This window comes from Ursus maritimus, unplaced genomic scaffold, assembly GCF_017311325.1.
Source record: "Ursus maritimus isolate PB19 unplaced genomic scaffold, ASM1731132v1 scaffold_13, whole genome shotgun sequence".
Lineage (NCBI taxonomy): Eukaryota > Metazoa > Chordata > Mammalia > Carnivora > Ursidae > Ursus > Ursus maritimus.
This window is the reverse complement of record NW_024423675.1, coordinates 53,293,718-53,314,566: the sequence shown is the minus strand read 5'-3', so window position 1 is coordinate 53,314,566 and position 20,849 is coordinate 53,293,718. Positions and strand designations below refer to the sequence as shown.

The 20,849-nt window shown below is 45.4% G+C and overlaps 1 protein-coding gene across 4 annotated transcripts in view; it reads right to left on the bottom strand.

The window, feature by feature from the left end:
• The window catches only part of SASH1 (SAM and SH3 domain containing 1), a 186,733-nt gene that overhangs the window by 39,810 nt on the left and 126,074 nt on the right, over positions 1-20,849 (bottom strand). For 2 of the 4 annotated variants that reach the window (XM_040627934.1, XM_040627935.1), the window contains exon 9: positions 221-353. In XM_040627934.1, coding sequence (XP_040483868.1) covers positions 221-353 — 133 coding nt within the window. Of the gene's footprint in view, positions 1-220; positions 354-5,367; positions 5,887-20,849 lie in introns of those variants that run through there. The other 2 variants (XM_040627936.1, XM_040627937.1) reach the window with 2 other exon arrangements.

Sequence of the window (20,849 nt, the reverse complement as noted above, 5' to 3'; positions counted from 1 at the left end):
CCCCCCCCCGCCCCCCGCCCCCCCCGCCCCCCGCCCCCAAACGCTTTGAGCCACGCCCGTGCTCACGCACAGACCCCAGGCGCGCTCTGCCAGCCTTGACTGGAATGCAATCCATTTTCCACTTGAAATCATACTCTTTTCCTACTGAAGAGCTGACCCCGCCTGATTTAATTTGGAATAAGCAGGGAGGAGCGTTTTTTTTTTTTTTTTTTTTTTTTACCTTCGGTGCTGGGCTTTCTCATTTCTTCCACTCTGATCAGTTTCTTTCTCACCCTGCGAGTGGAGTTGACCAGCTTGTGTAACCTCTTAAACTTCACCGACTCCTCGGTCTCATCATCCGATTGTTCTCTTGACTGGCAAAGAAACAAAGGGAAAAGCTCATCAGATCGCCGCCCCGGGGCCCTGCGCTCTGGCAGCCAGTGCAGCCCAGCCTCACCGCCAGTCTGAGCTCGGCAGCTGAGCGGCTGCACCTGGGGCACACGCACCCGGGGCACCCCCGGCCGGCCCCACCGGTTCTCGGAGCCGCACACACCACTCCGGGGCCCAACGCGGTGGAGAACCAGGTCCCAGGCGCCACGACACACCCCGGGGCCCTGGACGGGCGTGGGACGCGTCTGTGTCAATGACGGCCCGGCCTCCGACAGGACTGTCTCCGCAAGGCCGGCCCTGTCATTTCAGTCCCACTGCTGTGGTTTGGGCCCGGCTCTCCTCTGTCTGGCCCATCAGGACTGCTTAACGTGGTCATCAACTACTCCTCCAAACCAAAATTCTGTTGACTTGTTCCAGTCCTCCCCCCAAATCAAAAACAGCAGGGCAGGAAAAAGGAAGAGAAGCAAAAAGCCGCCGTCTGCCCCCTTCGTGGGGAGGGCCTGCCACACCTCAGCCATGCCTCCCGGCTCTCCCGGCTCCTTCTGAGAGCTCACAAGGCGAGCCTGAGGACAGACCCCGCATTCCTCCACGGGGGACAAGGGAAAAAGCTGACCTTTTCAGCCATACAGCACACTGCATATTCCCCAGCATCCCATTTCATTTTGCAGCGACTCAAGTATGCTCAACCCAGCTGTTTTCCCTCAAGTATCAAACATTACAGAGAGAGGAAAAAAAACTCTCTCCGCAGCAGTGACCCCAGTGAAAACAATCCTTTCCTTGTGAACAAAATGCGGGTTTCAGTTCCAAGTCAGCTCTAACATTCAATATGCAGCTTCCTCTGTTTTATCTGTTCAAAATGTGCAAAAGCAAAAGAAATCTGCAACTCCAGGGGCGCGCTGCGCGGGCCGGGTGCTCGGCGGTCCCGAGAGCGCAGGCCCGGCGGAGGCACGCAGCCGCGCACCCTGGGCAGCCTGGGGGCCGCCCCAGTGGGTCCTGCACCTCCTGGCAACGACCTCCTCTCCACTTCTCAAACCTGGTTCACAGAACGAGTAAGGACAGAAATGCCTCACATAAACAACACTGCTGAAGCAAAACAAAAACCACAGCCCTGAACAACTGTCTTAATATGTAGCCCCTCCCCCTGCAAGAAAGGCTCTCCATAATCCCAACTTTATCGACAATTGAATAGGTCCGCGAGAATTAGCAGAGAACAGTGGTTCAAGGGTAAAGAAGGTAGAGATTCCATGAATTACTTAGGCAGAAAATTGGTGCAGCATGTTGTGAGTGCACAAATATTTCTGTAGCTCTGTGGCACTACGTAAGGGATAAATACAACCCATTTTCTGGCCTCTGTCCTCACCCTGGAGCTCCCAGCATAGGGCCATTGTACTTTCTCTCTGCAGGACTATAAGCAAACCATTCACCCACTGAAGAATAATTATTATAACCCAGAAATGGCAAGTCATCAGGACAGGGGGATTTCTCAGGCTTCCCTTTTGCGAACCGTATTCAATTTCTAAAAAATTCCTAGATACGATGTCACATCTCCATTTCATAACTGAAGTGAACTGCTTAGCTGATCACGCAGAACAGAAATGGAACCCCCAGGTAATGGGGGGAGGATACACCGCATGCCAGCAATGAGCTTTAATGCGTTTGGTCTAAAACTTACAACGTAAACAAAATGAAATCAAAGTACAGCTTCTGCTACATAATGGAATCGTCTGGTTTGATTTTCATTTTTACTTGGCTGAAGTGTTGATGTGTGATGAAATGGTCAGAGTGGTCAACCAGAGAAATGAGAACTGGGTGAACCCTCATTCTGGGTAATCAGCACCTGAGCAAAACCACAGCGCACGGAATTACACGTGAACACTGAAAGGATTCCGCCTTCTTGATGCGTCTCAAAAGCTAAGCAATTCTAACAGGAGGAGAACCAACACTATAGCGGGACAAACCTAGAACATGTGTGCGTAACTCTCACATTAAAAAATCCCGAAGTAAAAAAAGGAAGAAAGAAAGAAAGAATACAAAATCCTGAAGTGAAAGACGAAATGAGTACAGGTTCTTTATAATCAAGACACAGGAAGCTCGATTAGAGAATGACAATCAGTGATGTATATGTGTGTGTGTGTGTGGGTGGGTGTGTGCGTGTGTGGGTGTGGGTGTGGGTGTGTGTACCTTGCACCTAGCGTGGGGGTTGCTACTGCTGCTGGTTCTCGTGGTGCTGGGGGTGGGGGCTGTGTGCGCCTGCGCATTCCACAAAGACAAATCATATGTAGGAAACATGCCATCAGAGGGAACTTTTGAAATAGTTAAACCAGGACAACAGAATTAAAGGCAAAGACCCCCTCCCCCACTTTCCTCTGTCCTGATTCAACGTGGTGAAAAATAACATATTCCAGGTACTTGTTTAATTGCTTTCACATGTTCCATCTATTTTAGAGAAATAGGAGCTATTTACAACTTTGAACTAATGTTATTTTTATTTTCCTTAAAAAAAAAATGAAGATTTTGGGGGTGTTTACCATTGACAATCACAAATCATAGCAACTGGCAACTTTTCATTATCATGGTTTGGACACTAAACAAGGTAGATGCAGCCCAATTTATATGAAGAAAAATGTAAAATCAAAGTCAATCAAGATACATCCTCCTTGAATCAGCCTAGAAGTCACCGGAGTTAAACAAGTGTAGCCCAAGGATGCTTTTTATTGATAGAGAGGTGCTGACTTCTCACTTCCTCCTGAGTCCAGAGGAAAAGGAGTTGTGAAATATTTGCCTTTAAAAAATTCTCTAGCTGTTTTAACATAAAGACGCTGTAAAAGGGGTGCATTTCTTTTAAACTGGGGACTAAAGCTTAAATTCCTCATTTCATGTTTCTCCTTTTAAATAAGCACACACCACTTACCAAATACTGAAAATAACTTGTCATGTCTTTTTTTTTTTTTTTAATATTTATTTATTTGAGGGAGGCAGAGATAGCGAGAGAGAGAACACGAATGGGAACGAGGGGGAGAAGGAGGCTCCCCGCTGAGCAGAGAGCTGGATGCTGGGGCATCCCAGGACCCTGGGATCATGACCTGAGCCGAAGGCAGATGCTTAACCGACTGAGCCACCCAGGCACCCCTTGTTGTGTCTTTTTATTCAGAAATTACACCCCCAGAGATGAGGGTGTAAGAATTTAAAAATAACTATTTAATTAAGAAGAGTGTGTGTGAAATCTTGGCACCTGGAGGCACTCTGGTAACAGATGAAGGGAATCTGCATTACATATAAAATGAATGGTTGATTCCAAGAAATAGACTCCTAGAATTAAATAGAACACACCAGAAAACAGGTTTGAAATAAACTGAAGTGAAGAAATCACAGTATATGTTTATGCACGTTGTAACAGGGCACGGTATCTCCTTTCCCCGTCCTGCCCCAGGTCAGACGACTAAAGTAAACTTTAATCTGATCATCGTCTCAATGAGAAGGTGAAAACTAAATTATCTGTATAAAACTCCCCACCTCTAAGCTTTAGGTGTAAAAGGCAATTAATGCATTCCACCAAAGGACGTGGAAAAGTGGATTTACATTATTGTAAACAGAAACAGTTGATTTCCAGCCTCTCTCTTGCAGATTTTTCCACCAGAAAGCCCATATGGCTCAACTTTTAATTACTTTGGCTAATGCTATATGTAGTAATTCTGTGGTGAATGCTTAAGTGTTTCATTTCTGGTTTCCATGGCAACATTACATCAGATTGCAGACAGCTGGCTCCACAGTTTTAAACCATAACAAATTGACCAAGCCAAGGCACAAAACTATAGCTGCTTTAAAGAGATAGTACACCATTTGCCTGCCAGGGGGCTGAATGAGGAGCCTATGGGGCCCACTTGGCAGGCGAAGGAGGGTGGAGCCTCCTCCTTTCTCATCTTCTTTTGGAACATGTGCGTCCCTGACACATCTGCAATGTTCTAATAGGAGAGACGTGGAGCCAGCGTGGAGAGCTTCTCATCACACAGCTACGTGAAGGATGATCAGGAAAAATGGGGAACAATTAATAGCATCTGTAGATAGAAAAATTTGTGTGCTGGAGCAAACGAAAAGCATCCCCTCACTCTCAAGTCTGTCACCGCAGGTCAGTAAGAGAGAGTACTTCACTGGACCCAGTAAAAAAAAAAAAAAAAAAAAGGAAAAAAGACATTTCTTGCAACTGTGATGCACTGTAACAAACGCTCTCCAAAAGCCACATAGCACAGGAGCACTGCCCCATAATAAAAGTTACAGTGAACTTGCAAAGAGCAACCAGAACCCTTTTGGGGACTGCTCGAGACCATGCTGAGCCAACAGGATTACATACGAACTTTGCCTTTTGCAGAAATACACTCAGCTTGCTTCCCCAGCTCCAAACACTCAGCACACTGTCCTAATTATTAACAGCCAGACGAAGTCAATTTATCTCCCCTGGAGCCACACGTAACACTATAAGATATTTAAGCATTTCTGAATGTATTCCGAAAATGGAAATGTATTTGCTTATGAAATTCACACAACGGTTTCTGGCTAACTGGGCGCATAATCAGACATAGTCGCTCCAACTTCCTAGATGCGCACTGTCCGTGGCATTAACGTTAAGGGAAGGGAGCCGATCGCTTGTAGGTTTATGAAAAGCGACATCATGCAAGGCTTTCTGCAGTCAAGCCCTTCACACTGAAAGCCTCCACAAGTGACAGCTGAGCTCCAACCACGTACACTCAATCTCTCGGGAATCGCTCTATTCTCCAAATAATATTCACCCTTCTCCCCCCAAAGCTACGTCTTCGTATCTGGGTGAGCGTGCTAGGAAGAGCGCTCCGGGTTCCAGAGCAGGGAAGGAAAGGAGGACAAACCTCGCAGCATCTGGGTAGAAAAGAGGAAAGCCATCACAGCCAGGAGCAATCGAAAAGCTTTTCCTTGCAGTGACAGAAAGCACATTCTCCCTTTCACAGGAACCACACCCGGAGGACTTACCGGCTTCGGCATCGAGCAGGCGTGAGGGGCGATGCTGAGCTCCGCTGGCACCCCCACCCCCTCCCCACGCTGACAACGGCTTCCCTCTGCGTCCGTCAACTCTGTAATCTCCAAGTGAGCTTGAGGCACTCCTCAAACATGTTCCTTTGGAGTTACATGATCAGACAGGCTCCACCAGCACAGATTAGTATTCGAAGGAGGAAAAAGTGAAGACACTGGATTCAATTAGCTGCTTTCTGCTTGCTGCCTGATTCCCCAGTTCCTTGCTAACTGCATAACTTATAAGAAAGGCATAAGTCATCGGCTCTAAGCAAATCTCCTATTCACCACCAGGAAAAAAGGGAGTGTTGTACGTGGCAAACAATCCCTGTTTTCACTGACGAAGGCTCCCTGACCTCCCGCTGGCCCCCAGTTCCTTAATTACTGTCTATGGAATTCCAGAGAGAGAAAAAAAGAACGCGGGAATCTGAGCAAATCCGGGACAAGGACTAACCCTTGCAAGTGACTGAACTTAAAAAAGATCTCTTTCGCAGATATTCTTCCAAACACCCCCTGAAGGGAGTAGTCTCGATTGAAAATAGACACCTTCCAATGGCTATTTGTGACATTACTGAATTAAAACTTGTGATTTTGGTTTTCTCCTGGAGTTGTCACTTTCTGTCTCTCCCCACTTTTTTTTTCTATTTTAACTACTCAAGTAAACGTAGATATTTCCTGTCCAGTGATGCTTCTAAAACTGTCTTACCAAATTGTTTCAGTGGTCACCTCAGAGCAGCTGAGTTCTCTTGTATTCTAGAAATGTGTGCACAGGGACTGTGTCACAAGATGACCATTTCATTGTCTCAGGGGTGTCTGCGGAGCCATAGGCACACGCTCTTACTGCAAAAGAATGTCATCTAAACAGGACAGGACTGAAAACCTGTATGCGGTCTCCACGGCACGGGCTGCAAGTCCGGTCTGGATTTCAGGAGTAACTCATTCAGTCGGGTAAGTCACGTATTCCCACTGGGAGGTCTGGGCTGCCCAGTCCTAGGTGCCTCTCTCCCTGTGTGGGCATTTATTTATTATAATGCAAGGTCACCTCTCTTGGTAGGACACCACACAACACACACAACACACACACACACACACACACACACACACACACTTTCTTACCATGCAGAGGTCCCAGGCTGTGTCACAGAGCACCAGAGCCCCATCCCCTTTTCCTGGGCCCCTTTGGCATCTCTCACTCTTCAGCAAGAACTGCATGAATTCCCCTCTCCCCCTATTTTCCTTCTTCCCCGGAAGGGTCTCCTCCTACCCCTATTAATGGACTTTCCTATTATTTCTCTCCACAGGGTCTGCTACACCTTCCCTATACAGCCTAGTTCTGCCAACCCGCTCCCCTACACCTTCTCTGGTTGCACGAACACTCCCTTCCCCACTGCCTGCTTAGGGCCCACGTGTACCCCAATTGGTGGCAGGTGCTTTCCTGACATTAATCTTCCAACACCCCTAAGTACTGACTGCTCGTACTCCGCAGGCACCGTGCTGGGCATTTACACATGTGCCCTAATTTCACAGACAGTCAATGGCAGGCACAGAATGTGAAACTTCACGGTTTTGCCCCCAACCCCCAACCTGCACAGGAGCTTTCTCCACCACGACTGCCAACCGCAGGGCCTGCAACGTGATGCTTAGAGTTCCTTAAAACGGTCAGTACAAGGCCTTGGTTGAATTTCCTGGTGACTTGGTGCAAGCCGAGAAAACGTATTATGCCCCGGGAGTGGGCTAAAGGGAAGAGGAAAGCCAAAAGCCTCTGGAGTTGGAACAACCTGGCTTTCAATTGCCAAGTCCTCCAGCAAATCATTTCACTTCTATGGGTCTTAGTATCCCTCCACGGGAATGTCATCTAATAACATTAATCTTAGAGCGTTGTTTTAAAAATTGTGTCTGTACCATCAGCAAGTGGAGCTCAGGAAGTGCTCACTGCAGCTGTAGCCTACTACTGATTGGAATTCAAACAAGACCCATTCTCATTCTTAGAAACTGCTGTTCCAGGTGCCTTGTACACGGCAAAGGCAAAGAAAAGACATGAGAGCTACTGATAGGGCCAACATCTGAGGCGGGGTCTGAACAGGTTGTTTATGTATTTACTTTTTGAAGATTTTATTTGACAGAGCGAGAGAGGGAGAGAGGGTCCAAGTAGGGGGAGCAGCAGAGGAAGTGGGAGAAGCAGACTCCCCGCTGAGCAGGGAGCCCCACTCGGGGCTCGATCCCAGGACCCTGAGATCATGACCTGAGCCAAAGGCAGATGATTACCCGACTGAGACACCCAGGCGCCCCGAACAGGTTGTTTCGATGCAGAGAAGATTCTAAGCAGAATTAGGAGCCAGAACTCAGGAATCTGGCAGAGGTGGGCTCAGGGCCCCTTTATGCCACTTGTGAACAGGATGTGTCTTAATTTCTCTCATTTATAAAACAGGCAGTGATAAGCCTCCCAGAATTCTTAAGAAGGTAAAAAGAGACCTTGAATGTGAGACCTAAGGCCTGGTGGGCAACGGCGTCAGTGAGATGCACAGGAAGCCAGGCCCTGACGGCCCCAGGTTCTGTGAGGAGCTCGGTGGAAAGGCACATCCCTGCCTATCCTCCGAGAGGCCTACTCCTCCTGTCCACCCCGTTAGCTGTCACTGCCACAGCTCTCAGAGGATGATTCCGGACTTTATGAAGGTACTTAGGGTTGGCTACCACACGGGCTTCCGACACAGCTCATTGTTTTGAAGACAGGAAGATCCACAGGGACAGGGACCATGTCTGGTCCCCCCCACCCCTTGTACTCATGGCGCCCCACATGGGTCCCACCACACGGGTCCCACCACATGGGCCCTCGGTAAACGTGCGTGTCATCCATGTGCCCCGAAGACGTTTAGACTCTCCAACCCCATCGTTTCCAGCCCCATCAGTGGTGTCTGAGTAAGCTGTAGGTGGGCCAGGCCGCCCTGGGAAGCGTCTTGGTGGAGGACAGGTGGAAACTGGGGAACACACGTCATGAAAGAAGGGCATCGCTGGTTTGTTCACTGTGTAGACTTGACCTTACTTAGCACACAGGAAGTGTGCAAATTTGCAGAGGACAGATTTGAGCATCTGACGGCCACTCTAAGGAATTGTTCGTTTGGTCCTCAGAGCAAAGTCCGAAGGCCTTATTGTGGAGCGTAGGACTCTGCGTGGTCAGAGTCCTGATTTCCAGTTTGTGTGTGTGTCTCTATGCAGATACTGTGGGGAAAGGCCTCTCACAGCATCTGGTTCTCATCCTTTGACTTCCTCAGAGCACCTCAAATACTCTCCTCTCTCACGTGCCTGCACACCTTTGCACTGGTGGATTCCTGTTTTGGGATTCTTTCTGAGTCCCACCCCATGGACTCTTCCAGCTCCTACCCACCCTTCAGTATTCAGTCCATGCGTCACCTCCCCTGGAAAGCCCTCCCGGCCTTCCTCCTCATCTTCCTTAGGCTGCGTGGATGCCCAGCACACACAATCATAGAACTTGGCCCAGAATATGGTAATCCCTGTATTACTCAGTCCTTCACTAAACTTCATGAAGACAATGGGCACTGTGCTATTCGTTTCCATGACTGTATTTCAGTAATGTTTACTTCTGATTACATGTGATATATTTTTAATTAGAAAATATGGAAAATGCAGATACAGAAGAAAGAGACAAAGAAATCATCCATACCCTCCCACACTCAGATAGAAAAATTAGTTATATTTTGGGGCACCTGGGTGGCTCAGTCTGTTAAGCATCTGCCTTCCGCTCAGGTCATGATCCCAGGGTCTGGGGATCGAGTTCCTCATTGGGCTTCCTGCTCAGCGGGGAGCCTGCTTCTCCCTCTGCCTGCCGCTCCCCCTGCTTATGCTCTGACAAACAAATAAATAAAAATCTTTTGAAAAATAGTCATATGTTGGCTTACATCCCCCCACTTTTCCCTCCCTCCCTCTCTCTCTCTCTCTCTCTCTCACACACACGATAGACACCCTTAGGTTTCTATGTCTGTTTTGTGTTGTGTTTTACGAAAAAGGATGACTCTGAGATTGTCAGCTGCTCTCCCTCCCACATTCACTGTCACTATCTGCGTCCCCAGAGCCTCTCTCACATGAACACACAGTACGAGCAGAAACAAAGTGCCTGCCGAGAGCCATGACCCTCTTTGAGCTGCACCACCGCCTCTAAGAGAAACCTTGGAACTCTCAATGGATAATGTTCAAACTGTTTTAAAATCTCTTTTTCTATTAATATGTTTTGAACATTTCTCGTGTCAACAAATATCCATCAAATAAAACACAATTATATTCATGATTCATTAGTATTCACAGAAGTAAGCCATGATTTTCTTAACGCCCTGAATCACTGGACATCAGCATGTTTCCAATTTTTCAACATCATAAACAATTTCTGATAAACAGTTTGTCATAAAATTTCTAACACATCTAACACATTCTTCTTTTTAGAATAAAACGACTAGATTATAGAACTTACGGGTAAAAAAATGGGCATAGCTTTAAGTTCTTTGATATATATTAACACTTTGCTCAGGAGAAACACTGTACACGATATTATTTTTAACACTCACAAGTAGTATAAAAAGAGTCTCTAGGGGCGCTTGGGTGGCTCAGTCAGTTAAGCATCCACTTGATTTCGGCTCAGGTCGTGATCTCAGGGTCTTGAGATCAAACCCCACGTCCGGCTCCTCACTCAGCAGGGAGTCTGCTTGAGAATCTCTCCCTCTCCCTCCAGCCCCTCCCCCAACTCACGCGTGCGCTCTAAATACATACATACATACATACATACCATCTTTAAAAAGAAAGAGTGCCTACTTCCTCACACCATTGTCAACACCGAGCATTACAATATTCTTTTACACTGAGACAATTAAAAAGGACCTGTGCTGTGATAAACAGATATTTCCTGGTCGAAATTAATGGACGGATGCACTGATTCAACATGCAAGGAAGAGCAAGGAACTGACATAGGAGGGAGCCGACTCTACCTGGGCCTGCAAAGGCTATAATCGAGAAGTCTGGGGGCAGAGAGAGCCAAAGAGGGGTTCAGAGATACGATTCGCATAAGTAGCTGTGATAAAGGCATAAGAGGAACAAAGAGGCACAGGCGTTCAGAAGTGGGAGGACTCACCTTTGGCTGGGGAAACTGAGGCATGCTTCACTGAGGGGAGGGGCACCTGCCGTGAGTGTGGGGGCATTTCTGGGTTCCTCCCGGATGCTAGCAGGCCACTGTTTAGATGGCCCTGAGGCTCACTTCTTTCTCCCCCTGACCTTAGATGCCTGCCTTTTTGGACAGGCAAAGAGAGCTTGAGCTCGGCGGCTCCTGCCGCCCTGCTGAACAGCATGTGACACGAATCAACAGCAGCCTTCCGGCCCTCCTCTTTTCCAAGCTTAATTTCATAATCTCTCCAACATGCCTGCTCATCCTCGGCTGGTCCAAGAAGTGATGCATTCGAGGTCACTCCCTACCTTGGGGGCAGTGCACTGGCTCCGGCCAGGGGACGTTCAAGATCAGCACTGATGACTGTCACCAGTGACCCTCCAGCCAGGGGCCTTCTGGGCCCAGCCATCAGCTTAATGTGTTTTGTGTTTACAAAAAAAATTGGTCTCACTCTCTAAAGAAGTCAGAATTACATTGTGAAGTGTTTATGAGTTGTCACAGTAACCATAGACAATGTGAAACACATTGTGAGTGTTTTTTTTTTTTTTTAATTTCACAAAGGAATCAGGGAAGGACTCATCTGTTTAGTAAGAAATATTTTGCTCATTAGCTGGTGACATCATCGCCTTCTGAAATTAGGAGATTTTTTGTCAGCATATGGACAAAAAGAGGAGATTCCGTTCTTCTCCCAGAGGTGCAGTATAACACTGAAATAATCTCTCTGGAAGTTTCAAAATTAACTAGTTGTCGCCAGATTTGAAGAAAGAAGAGGAAGAGGAGAATATAATTATATGATACTTTTACTGTAAAAAGTATGTGAGAATTTGAGGTAATATTACTGCCCCCCAGGGGCAAAGGCTTGTCAGCACTTAATTCATTTAAGAAACTGTTTAAAAAACTAACTATAAAAACCAAAGGAACAGCAAAGGGCTGCTACATTCCACAATAAATTCTATTCTTTTTCTTAAACTCCTAAACTTTGCATTTTTAAAAAAATCACTCCCAAATAAAGTTGCTAACTTCCCCATAGAAGGAGGGATAAAACAGGACTCCAGGAGTCCTACAGCCGAGTTTGGGGAGACTGGGATGATGCGTAAGCCCAATTCTTCAAGTTGCCACGGAGCAGAGAAAATGCCTTCCCTTCTCCTCAAAGGGGTTGACGGGGATGAGAAAGATAAGTGGAGGAAAGAGAACTGAATTCTCCCTTTACGCTGTAAATGGCTGGAAGATTCTTCTACCTGAGATTATGTCACCCTGCCCCATAGGTCAGAGAACCCCACCGTTCACATAAATTAGCTGAGTTAAGGTAACAAAGACATGATGGGAAGTAGTCAAGAGCTGTCCAGGTCGCTCTGTTAAGAGTGGGCTAGTGTTACCCAAAGCAAATCCATGGTGCCAAGCACACTGAAGACTAAAGCAAAACACCAAACCCACTCATTCTCGAGCGCATTCAGTTCTCACATAGCCTGTGCCATGGAAAAAGGATGATTCAGAACAGAACTGCCAAGTAGGGCAATTACATATGCGTTTGAGGCTCTAGTTTCTGGAGCTGATAGTTTTCATCCCAAAAGCGGTAAGCCTCCTAAGGGATTGGGTGGTGTTTGCAAAGTCACATTACTTTTATGGCATCTGAGACTGACTGATTCATGGATCAGGCACGATGACTTTTGGACGGCACTACCAGACAACCTTGTCCAGGCATATGACAATGAAAAAATATAGAAAACTGATAGAATCTACATGGCCATGGAGGGAAGGTACAGACACCAAGTTCTATCCTCCAACCAAAACTTAGGCCACAGAGCAGCACAATCGTCTCTTGAAGCTGGAGGCAAATGGGCCAATTTCACCTCCTAGGGCCACGGTCTATCACCTTAACAAATATGTCTGTATAACAAATAATAAGCAAACTTATTTTGATTGAATTGCTTCAATAAGCAAATTTACTTCCAAACTGAAGAACTCTAGGCTGAATCCTTAGAAAAGAATCATTCAGAGCCAGAAATGTTGTTTGTCATCCTCTCCTTGGCTATCAAGTCATGATGATTGCTGAAAACCATCCTTCCCACAACTAACAAAATAAGCAACAGCCTCCAAAAAACAAAATTACTAAAAACTAGCAAAAATATTCCATCAAGGGCACCCAAACAAGGAAATGCATATAATCTAATATATTAAGCTTTGAAACTTCACTGTCGGGGAACCTGGGTGGCTCAGTTGGTTAAGCGAGTGCCTTTGGCTCAGGTCATGATCCCAGAGTCCAGGGTCCTGGGATCGAGTCCTGCATCAGGCTCCTTGCTCAGCAGGGAGCCTGCTTCTCCCTCTGCCTGCTGCCCGCTCCCCCGCTTGTGCTAATAAATAAATAAAACCTTAAAAATAAAACTTCATGGTCAAGGGAGGAAACAAATTTCTAAAGACCAAAGGAAAAGGCCTCACTACTCTAAAAGCCACATTGGTAGGAATCTTGAGAATTATTCCGTGGAATTTCAAATCTCAAAGGAAATAAACTGTGTGGCCTTCCTTTTTTCTAATTTTTTGATCTCAGACCAATGGAAATTGCTTCAGGAGAATAATGAGTGAAAGGATGGAAAGTTAGTAGTAAGGCTGATACTGAGTGAAATAAAGCCTCTTAGAAATTCACCAGAATTGGGAGGGGGAAAAAAAAAAAGAAGAAGAAGAAGAAAGAAGAAAGAAGAAGAAGAAAAAGAAATTCACCAGAATTGGGGAAATGACTTAAACGCACACTGGCTATGGCCTACCCATTCCCCCACACCAAGTAGCATGAACCTTGGTGCAGCAGATTTAACACAATCCTGGGAGAGAGAAGGCAGAGACCAGGTATCCTAGCAAAGACCACATTCCCCCTCAGGGGGGTATCCCCATTTCTCCGGCCATTACATCAGGCTATAGCAACATCAAACACGAACGGGCCACAAAACAAAGCCCTCAACTGTAGCTTGTAAGAAGGGAAACAATTTCTTGTCAGAGAGCGTGACGAACAGGTCAAAAGTGATCCTCATTATATCAGCATGAGCAGAAAATCTGACCTGAGCTACCCAGGCGTGATCAAGGTGAAAGGAAATGTATGACAATATTCAAGCAAACTTACGGCAAGGGGGAAAAAAAGAAAGAGAGAGAAAGCATGGAAGAACACAAAGATCCTATCTTTTGATCCCATCTCTCTATCAGATTAAAATACAACTTAAGGAGCAGGAAGAAATTCCTAACACTAGCTTCACTCTATAAAATAATTTAGTTAAGAACACGAATTCAATTAAATGAGACTTCAAAGACAAGATGAAAATCATTAATGATATTAATTTAAAAATTGCAGTCATAAGAAAAGAGAGGACCAAAACAATCTATTGCAGAACCACTTGTAAGCAAGAATGAACAAAGAACCAGGATCTGTACCCTAGAAGTCAAAATACTGATATAGAGAAAAGCTGTATAATATATTAAAATCCGTTTCCTCCCATGGTCCACGTTTTAAGATTTACCCAGCTCTTCACCTAAGCTCAAGCCTTGCTGCTATCTCTACCTGACACATGTTTCTCTTCCTTCTCCTGGTGAGCTCTTACTCGGCCTCAGGCCACCTTCTCTGGGAAGGCTTCCCACACTCTCCTCACTGGGGCTTAATGGACTTTGTGTGTATACTTAACACACTAGGTAGAAATATTCCAATTAAATCCTCAACCATGCTATCCACTTGTCTGTTTCTTCCTGTCAAACACAAATCCCTATGTATAGGGACTGGCACGTAGTAGGGACTCAGTAACGTTTGCACAACAAATGGGTAAAAGAATGCCCATGACAGCATTCTTTCACTTTCACGCTGGGTCAAAAGTGCAGGGCAAGAAATCCTTTTAGGAACTAATTATGCAATGCTATTAGCATTATACCAGTAATAGTACAATCAGTAAGGGATGACAGAGGGTGTGGTATGGTACAAAGACTGAAAGGAACAAGGAACAAGGAGAAGAGAATAAAGGGGTATTTCTACAGACAGTATTCTGTCAGTAGAATTTGAATTAGAATTTGGTTGTATTAAAATATTGCTTTCCAAATGAGTGTCATTGTCTGATGACTGACTATAGTGCTAAGAGTTTTGTTTTGTTTTGTTTTTAAGATTTATTCATTTTAGAGAGAGTGCAAGCAGGGGGAGGGGCAGAGGGAGAGCGAGAGGGAGAATCCTCAAGCAGACTCCCCAGTGAGCAGGGGCCTGACCTGGGCCTCCATCCCAGGATCCCGAGATCATGACCTCAGCGAAAAATCAAGAGCTAGACACTTAACCAACTGAGCCACCCAGGCACCCTAAGGGCTTTGATAAAATAGGTAACTGGTGACTTAAGATTCAAATGGACTCGAACGAAGTGATGGGCAGCCTATGACCTGCATCAGTTGGCTTAGGCTAGAGGTGGCCCTCAGTCCAGATCCTACTCTTGAACCACAGTAAGGGCTGGGTTCTTTCTAACCCATCCATTATATAAGATCTGGCACCAGGGCAAAAGAGTCAAGGAGGAATTAACATGTGATAAATCTCATTTAGTAAGTGATGGAAATCCTCTCTTACCCCAAACTCCCCGAGGTTACTTCCAAAAGCAAAACAAAGACTGGTGTTGCAGATCTAGACGCCAATCCTTCACCCAGATTACATTACAAATACCTTCACTTCGATACAATCAGCTAGCAGGGAAATGTGGTACGTCCCGGTTGGGACTCACGTACTGGGCTGGACACATAAACCTGCCATTTTTATAACCCAAAAGCTAGTAACTCCAGTTTCACCTGACTCAACCTAATAAAAGAAACAACAAACCAGAATGTACCCAAAAGCTACCTTAAATTTTTTAGGTGTTAAAAATAGGTTCCCTCGGCTTATGTAGTACCTGGGTATCTTGTCGTTATTTATTTTTGTTCATGTGGCCCTTGCTATGCTCAGGAGGGTGTGGAGGCAGCAGCCTCGACTCTCTGTAACTGTACAGACTGGTGGAGATAGAGATGCATCTGGTTAGTCTGCCAGGTACGAAGAGCCACGTCCCCAGTGACTTCTGGGCCGGCCACGAGAGCGCTCTCCACCACGACAGGCCCAGAAGCCCACACCCACACACTCAGTGAGTCCACCTCACAGCACGGCACTTGGCCCTAGATAATTTCAGTACAATTAAGTGCTTATTCTTCCCAAACAGTAATCCCAAAGTACAACATGATCACTGAAATCATACTGGACCCACCCCTAAACCCACTTACAGAATAACACCTTCTGAAACAAAAGATAAACTGATTATGCGTTTGGTAAAAGCATAACTAAGTAAACATACGCTAGCTGCAGTAAGCTTGTTCTGACAACTCTAGCCGATCTGCGTACCACATCAGCATTTGCTAGCATGTTCGTGACATGTCCAAAAAATAGCACTTTCATGGGAACTCAGGTATTTTAAGAGTTAACGGTTAACGGTAAGGTAAACACAAAGTAACAGAAACTGGCTTTCACCGGGTATTTACTTTGTGCCATTTAATTCTTGCAACACCTGTATGGGGTAGATACACTTGTCCCTGCTTTCCAGATGAGAAAACAGAGGCACGAACTGATGAGGCAACTTTCCCACAGATGCAGAGCTAACAGGTGCTAGAGCTGGACCTGAATCTGAAGTCTGCCTCCAACTTAACCGGCTCCCTCCCCCAAGCTGGCAAGGGCCAGCACCTGGCTTCCCGAGGGCAGAGCCTCCTTCCGGGCTGTTTAGAAACCATGATCTTAAGGCACTCCCAGAAAATGTGCGCCGCAAACTCTGGCCTCCGTCCCAGGGAGAAGGCTGGGGATGAGAGGGGAGTGTGGGATTCATGACACAGCGTCATCTAAACAATGGTTCTTGGTCAGCTTACATGCAGTCAGAACAAAATTCATCTTTCTCAAGAGACTTCGCTATGCGTGTTGTTCCGATGGACTGATTTTGCCTCCTGGACTCACCATAAGCTGCAGGTCTAAGGAATCATGACTCTGGCCCTTCTGAAGGGAATTTTAATATGCCCCTGTTTTACTAGCATTTTAGTTTGAAAATCACTTTCATTGAAATTGAGTAGTATTTCTTCCTGTACCTTCCCACCCAGCCAAATAAAAAAGAAATCTATAGAAAGTATCTATAAAAGTCTGAATAATTATCTGAAGGCTTCAAGTGTGAATGAGAAGACCAGAAAAGTTATTTTTAACATAGTTACATTTAGAAAGATTTAGAAAAGTGCTCATTCTGGCACCGTGTCACATAGCCTGGCAGGAAGAATTGCCGCTATCTGTCCCAGGGACGCAGGGTATCAATGCCCTCTGGGAAATCACTGCTGGCCGGGTTTCTCTTGCTCCTGGGCCTCTTACAAGTCAAATGAGTAAGGCGCCTCTGTTTAGGAAATAAAGAGCTGAAGCACACATCCAGCCACCCTGCATTCAAGCCCAGCTAACAGAACCAGTAAAGCTTCAACGAGCAGAACCATCTTCCAGCCACAAGTCAAAAGTTACTTTGCCAATTAGAATTCTATGAAGCTGAAACCCATATATTAAGAGTTATGAAAAAGAAAAAAAAAACCTCCTCTAGGAAAAGAGACAAAGAAAAAATGTAAACACCATTAAAAGCAAACTATAGGGGCACCTGGGTGGCTCAGCTGATTGGGTGTCTGACTCTTGATTTCGGCTCAGGTAGGATACCGAGCCCTGCCACAGGAGCCGGCTTACTCTTCCCCTCCCTCTGCCCTTCCCCCTACTTCCTCTCTGCCCCCCTCAAAAAAAGCGCAGTTTATCCAGAAATATAAGTTATTTTTATGCTTGGAATCTACCCTCTCTTCAATTTCCTTGTTAAAAACCAATATAGAAGAGAAACAGTATAAGGGAAGCCAACCATTTTCACAGAAAACCTTTACTGTACCCATAAGACACAGAATTCCTTTACTGTACTGTACCCCATTCTGTGTTAAGTGACTGAACTGTGAGCCTCTTCTTTGGCCATAACAGAAATCAAGCCACTCACAACAAGAACCATTACAAAAGTTAACTTTGGGGGCACCTGCGTGGCTCAGTCGGTTAAGCATTTGCCTTCAGCTCAGGTCATGATCTCAGAGTCCTGGGATGGAGCCCCACATCGGGCTCCTTGCTCAGTGGGGGGGGGTCTGCTTCTCCCTCTCCCTTCACCCCCTCCTCTGGCTTGTGCTCTCTCTCAAATAAATAAATAAAATCTCAGGAAAAAAAAAAGTAACTTTGTGGAACGCTCTCCTGGCTTTCTGTACATTATCTTTTAGGAAGTTCTAGTTTGGACTAAGGCTGTGGCAACCTCTCCTTTCAAAATATCCGACCTGGAGCCTCTGGCTTGAGGGCGACGGCCACACGTAAGGCAGGTGAAGTGACCCGGAAGAGCTAAGTAAAACCTGTCCGGCAGTGAGGGACAAGTTTACAGTTTATAATTTCAGGAAGCCCCAAAAACAGTCTTGCCGCATACGAACCAAAACACCTCCTCACAAGGGGATATTTTAGTTGAGACCTTGAAAGTCCTCAATCAAGGAAACACTTAAAATAGTATTTTGTCAGAAGTGAGAGAAGTGATCGCTTGACGTTGTGTCTCTGTTGCCCAAACTCCGGGACACAGGTTGACCCACGGCGCTCTCTTGTGCCTCAAACCAGGTTAGTGGCAAAATACATTCCGAGCTGGCTGGAAGGAAAGGCTACGAAGAGACACACAGGTGGATGAAAGGTGTTACCACACCACAGCTGTACCGCCACAGCCCTCCTCGCACCAATACTTCCCAACTAAATCTCCCCAAATGGAGAAGATCAGTCATAAAATGATGGCTTGTGTTACAGAAGAACTCGCTTCGCGGAACATTTTACCAGAGCTGCTTCGCCCTAGTGAGGAGCTCCAGAGACAGAAACTAACTCCGGTTGTTTCTGGAACACATTTTTGTACCAAGTGAAACAAACAAACGGGACCAAAATGAATGTCTGCAATGGACTCTAAGGGCTCCGGTGTGTTATTAGCCTTGCTGTTGCTTTAATTTCTCTTGCACGTCATATATTTTTTTTTTTTATTTTTATTTTTTTTAAATTTTTTTTTTTTTAAAGATTTTATTTATTTATGTGACAGAGAGACAGCCAGTGAGAGAGGGAACACAGCAGGTGAGTGAGAGAGGAAGAAGCAGGCTCCCAGCAGAGGAGCCCGATGTGGGACTCGATCCCGGAACGCCGGGATCACGCCCTGAGCCGAAGGCAGACGCTTTAACGACTGCGCTACCCAGGCGCCCCACGTCATATATTTTTAAAAATAACTTAAATCGCGTCATAATTAAACAATTTACAATTTGATATTTTTTGAAAGATGTTTCACTGCAAGCCTTCTCATTAATATTTAAGAACCAAATACAGATCACCAACTTTCACCTACCAATTTTGTAGAAACATAAAAATTATGATCTACTTTGTAGATCTTGGATACCAGTCTTTTATCTGTAGTGTCATTTGCAAATATATTCTCCCATTCTGTGGGCTGCCTCTGAGAAACAAACTGAGGGCTTCAGAGGGGAGGGGGGTGGGGGAATGGGATAGGCTGGTGATGGGTAGTAAGGAGGGCACGTATTGCATGGTGCACTGGGTGTTATACGCAACTAATCAATCATTGAACGTTACATCAAAAACCAGGGATATACTGTATGGTCACTAACATAATATAATAAAAAAATTATTATTAAAAAAATTATGATCTACTAAAAACTTACTCCTTGAGTAAAAATCTATCAACCCCAGGAGGATGGAGAGCATAATTTCATTAAACATTTTCTTAACCAGAAGGTAAACTGAACCTCAAGGCACAAAGTTGAAAGCTTAAAATGAGAACTCTTACAACCTCCCCCTGTAGGAGGCAAAGGAAAACAAAATTTATCAAAATAAAATGAAAAATAGTAAAACAAATGTTCAGATATTTAATAAGGAGTCAAGTTAGGTACTCAAACCAGAAACTCTTTTTAAAAACTCTAACACTCACAACAGAAGTTTGTTATTAAGGATAAACAGCAGAGAACACATTCTTCTCTGGCAAAGAGAAAGCTATTTTTCACTTCCCCTAGTAACTATCTTTAGTACTTTACATTCTTGGAAACCAGGAATGTGAATATGGATTTACTGTGAAGCAACACGCAATTATCTAATGTCAGTTATGGGGGTGGGGGAGTCTATGAAATCAATGCAAATGAAATCCTAAAGCACGGCAGGCATCAATATAGGCATTGAGTCTCGTGACAAAGGGCTTGTGATCCCTGAAACTTCCATGGCCTGGACATTCCCGACTACGGCCAGTGGGCTATTTACATCTCAGTGTAGAAAAGAATCAATAGGAAACTGAAAAGCCCTGGCGCTAGCACAAAAGATAATCAAAGCGCCCGACCCACAGCGGTTCGAGTAGGACACAGCGGGAATTATCTGAAATTAATTACTCCGCTATCAGGCGAATGTAGCGTAATTGGGAAGGAATATTTTGGCTGGAGTTTCTTGCTGAGCCTCCATAAAAACACAGGACAGGCTAAAGTAGGGTAAGAGGGGCGAGCGTCACGTACGTGAAGATTGCAATCAAGTTCAAGGAAACTTCGGTGCCAACGGTGGTCAGCTGCAGGAACGCGCAGCGTGACTGGAGATGGGTGTGGGCTGTTTGCACACAGCCAGCTAGCAAAATATGCAGGGTAAATAATATCGCCTCAGAAAACTCCACCGCTGAAGGGCCTGTCTTCACCTACGTCTCTCAGCAGAAAGTCACTCTGGAGCTTCTGGAAGATTGTGCTGGAAATGGAGGGTACATATGGTATTCCTGGCCCTTCATCCAACTGGAACAGACTGAATTTACTTTTTCGTCATCTATGAAGAAACGGTTCGCTAAGAAGCTAATACTGTGAGTGTGTACATGACATCTCAAGTCTGTGTGAGCACATGTGGGGGTGATTTTAACTTCTGCGCTGCTGGGTAAACTCCATTGGGACAGGGCCTGTCTCTTACTCCTTTACCTTTCTAACCTATCTATAGCATTAAGCTTGGTATACAGCAAGCGCTTGCTAGATGTCTCCTCAAAGAACAAACAAATGCTCAAGGGAATGAATGTCCAACTTCTAAGAAGTATGCACTTTCTTCTGACAATTTATACCACGGTGATGGTTCTGATTTACTGTCTTAAGGGGTAATAACGAAAAACCAATACCTAATAATGCTTTCTGAGTAGCTCGTTCAAAACCACTATCGTACTCAATTTAGAGTAACTTTTTC